Raw genomic sequence first — 8,292 nt, forward strand, 5'->3', positions numbered from 1 at the left:
TTACATTTCTATTGCATGCGCGGTGTCAAAGTTATCATTATTATTTTTTACTACACGCTTTACTATAGTGTCTTTGTTTTGTTCTGAACATCTGTTCAATATATATTTTTAATTTTTTTATTATTTCTCTCTTCCTAATTTTTTCCTTATTTCACTTGGGCTTGACAGCTCAGCCTAGTCCTTTGATGCATTTTTAATGAAGATATGTTTGCATTTTTTTTAAATCATGGGAATGAGACTTGACTTTAAACCAACAAGAAAAGATAAAAGCTTTAATACCTGCCAGATCCCAGAGATTATATAATGGGAGCAATTATTAGCAAAGAGACAAAAGACATCAGCACAAGGAACTTCATGAAGATAATTACTAAAAGAAACCTAACCAGCTATATGGTAGTAAGTAGTAGGAGAATGTAAATCTTGCAGAACATCAAGATTATAGAAATTACAGAATGCTTCTATTAAGAATAAGTCTTGCAGAAGATATGCTTCTATCAAAAATAAGCCTTGCAGAATATATGCAATATATTCATATATATATATATATATATACATTAATATATATATATATATACATTAATATATATATATATATAAATATATATATATTAATGTATATATATATAAATATATATATATTAATGTATATATATATATATATATATATATATATATATATATATATATATATATATATATATATATATATATATATATATATATATATATATATATATATATATATATATAAATTAGTATAAAACACTTATCTAACTTTTTTCTTCAACTTGAAGTTTCACCATTGCTGGATCATCAGGAAGAGTTACTAAATCTCAAAAAAGCCCCCGTACAGCAAAAATGTTTCAACAAATATAGGTGAAATTTTTCTAAAATTAGTAGACAAACATTTTCCTCCCTCTAATAAATTACATAAGATTTTTAACAGAAATACCATTAAAGTAAGTTATAGTTGTACAAAAAGTTTAGAAAGAATTATAAAAGGCCACAACTACGCGTTAATTAATAAAAATGAACATATAAAAGAAAAAAACACTGATTATTGTAATTGTAAACAAAAAATAGATTGCCCTCTAAATGGAAAATGTCTTTTGAAAAATGTAATTTACAAGTGTATTGTTTCCTCACAAAATAACCCTGATAAACAATATATTGGCTTAACCGAGGGGAATGGAAAAAACGTTATGCCAACCACAAACAATCGTTTAAACACAAAAAATATTCGAAAGAGACTATGCTGTCAAAATATATTTGGGATTTAAAAGAAAAAAAGAAAAATTTTAATTTACAATGGTCTATTCTAAAATCTGCCCTGCCTATAAAAACATTTCCAAAAAATGTGTGCTATGTTTGCAAGAAAAATTTGAACTAATTACTCATTTAAATCAGAAAAATTTATTAAATAAAAAATCTGAATTAATTTCTAAATGTAGGGACGAAAATAAATACCTCCTAAAAAATTATAAAAACAAATGACCAAATTAAACTATCTCCATTCCAAAGAAATTTATTTAATAATTATTTTCTGTAACTTCCCGTTAACCAAAAAAATATAGTAATTAAAATTTTTTTATAATAATTTATAACTTCCTGTAAAATATTTTTTTCTACAAATTGAATTTTTTTTTGAAAATGAATAACTCTTCCTGATGATCCAGCAATGGTTAAACTTCAAGTTGAAGAAAAAAGTTAAATAAGTGTTTTTTACTAATTTATTATTGCTCTGTTCTTTAAGAACATTGAGCACTCTATTTTTAAAATGCACTAACATAATTTACGTATATATATATATATATATATATATATATATATATATATATATATATATATATATATATATATATATATATATATATATATATATTAGGGTGTTCCAAAAAAATGACTTTTTTGAATTTCAACTAATATTGCTTTTCATAAGGTGCCCCAACCTTGATATTACTAATAAATTTTTTTTTTTTTTCATGATTAGATCACTCCATGACTTCCCTCAATGGGTCCAAAGGTCATTTTTTTCCCCTTTTTTGCCCATATTTCGGACTAACTGAGGGGAGTGTTACCATTATCCAAATTGATTTTTCTTTCTTTTTTTTTGTTGTTTTATCTTTTTGAAAGAAATTTAAATATAATGTGATGTAATTTTCATGAAGATCAAAAAATTCAAAAATATTGATTTATTTTACAATATTTCACTATCTTTGTCCTATGTACCATTTTAATGTGTTTTTTGTTAAATTTTAAATACACATATATTTGCTTCATTTTGTCAACAATTACATTTTACCTTGTGTACACAATTTGATTTTTAACTTACTTAATATTTTGATTAACATTTATCTTTTCAGTAACTAATTAACTTAAAAAGAGTTACATAATAGTAAAATGCCTCCAAAAAAGAAGTTGAAGCTTACTCGAAATAAGACTGAAGTATTTCTAGTAAAGAAAGTTATAGAAAATCTTTCATGTTATAAACTTCCTACTGGCATAGAGGTTCTGCAATACTTCCTTTATCTAAGAGACTTGAATCCCAAAGTAAAGAAAACGGTTTTAATTAGGTGTCATTTCGAAATTAATTCATTTGAGCTCAGATGCCCTCCACAAACTGACTGTTGTGTAATGTCTAAATTGGTAAGGCCATGGAATCTTGCAGGATTCCCTATCATAACCTTAGAAAATATCAGGTAAATTATGAATTCAAAATTTATCAATAAATTTATTATCTTTAATTTAAACATTGAATAAATTTTCCATTTTAAAGAAAGAAGATTGATAAAATGGTGAACAAATATTACAAGTTAAAGAAGAATAGCAAAAGGAACAGCCCAACAGATACAAAAAGGAATGAGGAATTTTTGGAAGAAATATTAAAATGCTTTTGGATTAGTAAAAAAAAAGAAGAACTAATTGAAGATATTATGAAAGACAGGAGAAGGACATCCAAAACCAAAAGTGAAGATATTGCGTTTATCTTTGACCAACTTGGAAATAGGATGGGAAGAATAGGAACAAATGATGAAAGGTTTACATACACTATTAAGAGATCCCACAAAAAATTGTGTTCTATGTTAAACATGGAAAGTAAACTAAACAATGGTAACAATCTATATAGTTTAGACAACTCTTCAAGCAGTGATAATAATTCTGACTGTGAATATGTAGCAGATATAAAAAAAGAACCATCTACCTCTGTTGTTTTGTTACCAAAAAATATTTAAAAAAAAACAGCTCTCACAGCAATAGGTGAGGGACTTTCAGTTAGACAACACACTGCAATAGTGGCAAGTGTTATTGCAAATTCAGGAGGTGATGTTACTAATTTTGCAATATCTTCTTCAACTGCGTTTAGAGTTGCAGAGGAAGTTGTAACTAAAGAAGGAGAAAAGATTAAAAAACACATTACTGAACTTGTTAAATCTTCATCATTTCCAATTATTCTCCATTTTGATGGAAAAATAGTTAAAGAGTTTACAAACGGAATAGAACATCAACTTGACAGACTGGCTGTTTCCATCAGAATAGATGGACAGAGTGAGCTTCTTGGGGTTCCTCATTTGAACTCTTGCACTGGAGAAACAAAGAAAAATACAATCATAAAACTTCTTCATCAATTTGATATTTTTGATAAATTACAAGGATGCGTTTTTGATACAACTTCTGTAAATACTGGTAATAAAAAGGGTGTGTGCATTAGATTAGCTGCAGAGCTTAATAGACCTCTACTTCTCCTAGCATGTAGGCATCACATCTATGAAAGGCATATTATTCACTGCTGGAACATTTATCCTAGCAGTAAAACAAATGGCCCAGATAATCCATTATTTAAGAAGCTTAAAGATGTATGGAACTCAATTGATCAAAATTCCATTGTGTTAAACAAGGTAAAAATTGAAGACATTTCTGATAGCTGGCTGCAAGTACAGTTCAAGGAAGCCTTATCTTTCTCTCAAAATATTATTAGAATGAAAACAATGAAAAAGGTATTTAAAATTTTGAATAAACTGAATTTTCTGTAATAAAATAAGTTTAGTACTGTTTTGTGTCTAAATAAATAGTTTTTTTTAGGATGGATGTAGGTCTGATTATCTAAAGTTAGTGGAATTGACAACAATGGTTTTATCTGGTGATGAACAGTACAAACTAAGAAAACCTGGGCCTGTACACCATGCCAGGTTTATGGCAAAAGGAATATACTTTTTGAAAATGTATCTCCTTATAGACAACATTTCTAGCTTGACAGATTTCGAGAAGAAAGAAATAAATGATATGGCATTCTTCACAGCTGTATTTTACACTGAGTGGTTTATAAAGGCTGAAATTCCTGCTATTGCTCCATATCAGGTGACATTTCTATGTTTTAAAAGTTTTTAATCATTTCTTTGAAAATTTTGTGTAATATTTAATAGTCTAAAAATCTTTAGGATATGAAAGCTCTTTGGCAGATGGTGAGATACTCAAAAATCAATCCTGTCCAGGCAAAACCTGTTATAGAGTCTCTAAAGAGACACACCTGGTACATAGACCCAAATATTCTAGTTATGTCTCTTGTTGACAAAAATGTACAAGAACGGAGTGACATTGCCAAGAAGTTGTACTCAACCCCAAGACCAACAACTTATGCCATAGAGAGACATCAAGTTAATTTAAATATACTGAACTCCCTTATGTTTGATGATGATACTCCCCCAAGTTTGATCCCGCTTTTAACTGACCAGAGTTGGTTAATTTTTCATATCTTAAACCATGCAAATGCTGAAGTACAGTGGCTTAAGACTCCATCTGAGATATGGGATCTAAATGACTATTACCTAGAATTCAAACAATTTGTGAATAATCTTGAAGTAGTAAATGACTGTAGTGAGAGGGCTATAAAACTAGTTCAGGTATCTATTTTTTATGTTTGGTACTTACTGTTTATGTTAAAAATCTCAATTTATTTCACAAGCTCATTACTTTTAAATATTGTTTAATAGGAACTGATCAATAAATCGCACAATGAGGATAAAAGACAAAGTACCTTCCTTGTATCAAACAAATATAAGAGCGAAAGAACAATTAAAAAAAAATATGATTATGTAAAAAATTCTTTGTTTACAAAATAAATTTATAAGCATAAACTATGTTTGACAACTAATTACTTAAGAAACTAGTCATAAATATGATTTTATTACGTAAATATAAATATCTTAATAAGTAAAGTATCTTGTTAACAAGTAGAACACTAATATAGTGCAAAAAAGCTTAAAAATGCCTTTTTTTTGAATTTTTAATTCTTCATTGTTCAAGTAAAAAAAAAATTAAGCTTAACCTTATACTTAAATTTCTTTCAAAAAGATAAAACAACAAAAAAAAAGAAAGAAAAATCAATTTGGATAATGGTAACACTCCCCTCAGTTAGTCCGAAATATGGGCAAAAAATGACCTTTGGACCCATTGAGGGAAGTCATGGAGTGATCTAATCATGAAAAAAAAAAATTTATTAGTAATATCAAGGTTGGGGCACCTTATGAAAAGCAATGTTAGTTGAAATTCAAAAAAGTCATTTTTTTGGAACACCCTAATATATATATATATATATATATATATATATATATATATATATATATATATATATATATATATATATATATATATATACAGTATCGGACAAAACGAGTGCAACCAAATAATGCTAATTTAGTTTCTTTATATAAAAGTGCTGCATTTTTTCAATTTAGAGAAATAACTATGTAACTGTTTAGAGACAAAGTTCTTCGAGTTTTATTCATCACAAAGTTCATTATTTGTACACGAAAATTAATAAATTAATCAAAAGTATTATAAAAAGTTGATTTCCTTCTGGACAAAACAAGTGCAACTCAACAAAATGTTGACCGAGCTGTATTTCGCTATCAATAGTTTGTGGCGAATCCTTTGTTGTCGATCACAGCCTTGCATCTTCGAGGCATAGATTCGATCAGGTGATCAATGAAACTTTGTGGAATCGCTGCCCAGGCCTTTTAGATTTGTTCAAACAGTTGATCCTTATTACGAACATCTTCACGATTAATTCTGCGGTTGACGAACTCCCACAGGTTCTTGATAGGGTTGAGATCCGGAGATTGAGGCGGCCAATCCATCACCGATAGGTGGTTGTCTTGAAACCACTGCTTGACTACTTTTGCAGTGTGTTTCGGATCGTTGTCTTGCTGAAAAACCCATTTTATTGGCACATTCTATTCAGCATGAGGTAACCTAACATCTTTCAGGATATTTTTATACATGAAACGGACCATTATTCCATCGTTTCGATGTATTGGACCTAGAACGGTAGCAGAAAAACACCCCTAGACCATTACATTGCCTCCACCATGCTTCACGGTCTTATGGCAGTAACGTAAATCGAGGCGTTTTCCGGCCGGTCGACGTAGGGGAAAGCGTGCACCCTTGATCATAAAATCCAGGGCGCATTATGTTAATAACATTCTCCTAAATTAATGATAATTGTAAAACTAATATTGATTATAAAATATATATATATACTTTCTTAAAGTTTATTAAAACCATAAATTTAGAAAACGCTAAAATAGTTTTATAATTTTTGTCTCGTAAATTTTTGTTTAGCTTTTTTCCCCCTGGATTTTAGGATCAAGGGTGCATACTTTCCCCAACACGGCAAATGCCATTGCTCCCAATGATGTTAAACTTCGATTCATCACTGAACAGGACAGTTCGTCATTTCTGCACATTCCAGTCAATATGAGATGTAGCAAACAGGAGTCTTTTCTTCTGGTTTTTTAGTGAAATCAGCGGTTTCTTTGCAGGGCGTCGAGAAAACAATCTGGCTTCAACAGTACGTCGTCGGATTGTTCGGTCCGATACAGGCAGCTCTAATTGCTTTTGTATCTTGACTGATGATATCCAGGGATCCTTCTTGACGCATCTGACGATCATAGAATCCTCTCTAGGAGTGGTGGAACGCGGTCTTCCACCTTTGTTATCTGCTGCCAACTTCCCCGTAGAACGATATTTGTAACATAGTCTTGATACAGTCCATTTTTTCACGCGATATTTATCACAAATACTTTTTTGTGACATTCCACTTACGTAATCGCCAATAATTTTCTTTCTTAGTTCCAATCCAAGACTGTCGGGAGCCATTTTTGCACTTGAAGTCATAAAAATAATAAAAATAAATAATCACGCTTCTCAAGGCTTACCGTGTTACATTTACCTTGTGATGATACAATAATGCTCTGTGGAACACAACGTCTTGGTTGGATGTGGACTGTATTGATGTAATGAAACACTTGTTGTATTTCACTTCTTGTATTGATGTTCTTCGATAAAACACTTTGATAAAACTCACTTCGATAAATTGTCTTGATATTACTGACTGATATACTTCCATATACTGACTGAATTACATGTCGATTTACATGTCTCTTATATAGTAAAATGAACCTGTGTGAACCTGTTCTGGAAGATTCTAGATGCTTCTATTCGATGCTTCTGGATGCTTCTGAATGTTTCTGAATACTTCTGGATGCTTCCAGATGCTTCTTCTGGAAACTTCTGGAAGCTTCTGCATGCTTCTGGAAACTTCTGGATACTTCCTTTAATTATTAAAAAACTTCCGTGACGTTGACACGGACCAGACTTAAGAAATTGAAACAAACCAAAAAAGTTGCACTTGTTTTGTCCGCTGCAAAATGGCACTTGTCAACGAAATTCTTACTGTGTGCTGTCACTTGTCAGCTGATTGCTGATGTCATGGCATGCTATGACTCCAGACTCTTGAACTGTTTGCTGTGGTAGTATAGTTCATTTCGTTTTTAAGACATGTAAAATTAGGAACACTTTTTAGCATTGTTCGATGTTGGTTGCAAATGTTTTGTCCAATACTGTATATATATATATATATATATATATATATATATATATATATATATATATATATATATATATATATATATATATATATATATATATATATATATATATCTATATATATATATATATATATATATATATATATATATATATATATATATACATATATATATATATATATATATATGTAAATTATGTTAGTGTATTTTACAAATAGAGTGCTCAATGTTCTTAAAGAACAGAGCAATAATTAATTAGTAAAAAACACTTATCTAACTTTTATCTTCGACTCGGAGTTTCACCATCGCTGGATCATCAGGAAGAGTTACTAAATCTCAAAAAAAAATTCAATTTATAGAAAAAATATTTTACAGGAAGTTATAAATTATTATAAAAAATTTTTAA

General features: G+C 29.4%; 2 protein-coding genes across 2 annotated transcripts in view; both read left to right on the forward strand.

Moving 5' to 3' along the window:
- LOC101239321 (ARL14 effector protein) overlaps positions 1–8,292 on the forward strand; it is a 38,606-nt gene that overhangs the window by 26,243 nt on the left and 4,071 nt on the right. The gene's annotated exons all lie outside the window — the stretch shown is intronic.
- Positions 2,362–5,117, forward strand: LOC136089429 (uncharacterized). The gene is made up of 5 exons (XM_065815419.1): positions 2,362–2,699; positions 2,848–3,995; positions 4,081–4,356; positions 4,437–4,898; positions 4,989–5,117. Exons 2-5 carry the CDS (start codon positions 3,978–3,980, stop codon positions 5,115–5,117), a joined length of 885 nt encoding a protein of 294 aa, XP_065671491.1. The 5' UTR covers positions 2,362–2,699; positions 2,848–3,977.

The sequence above is a fragment of the Hydra vulgaris genome, chromosome 13, assembly GCF_038396675.1.
Source record: "Hydra vulgaris chromosome 13, alternate assembly HydraT2T_AEP".
Classification (NCBI taxonomy): Eukaryota; Metazoa; Cnidaria; class Hydrozoa; order Anthoathecata; family Hydridae; genus Hydra; species Hydra vulgaris.

Bases quoted from the DNA above. Each gene is read 5' to 3' on its own strand.
- LOC136089429 (XM_065815419.1), top strand. The intron at 4,357-4,436 runs GTGACATTTCTA...AAAAATCTTTAG, and splicing joins CTGCTATTGCTCCATATCAG to GATATGAAAGCTCTTTGGCA. The intron at 4,899-4,988 runs GTATCTATTTTT...ATTGTTTAATAG, and splicing joins GGGCTATAAAACTAGTTCAG to GAACTGATCAATAAATCGCA.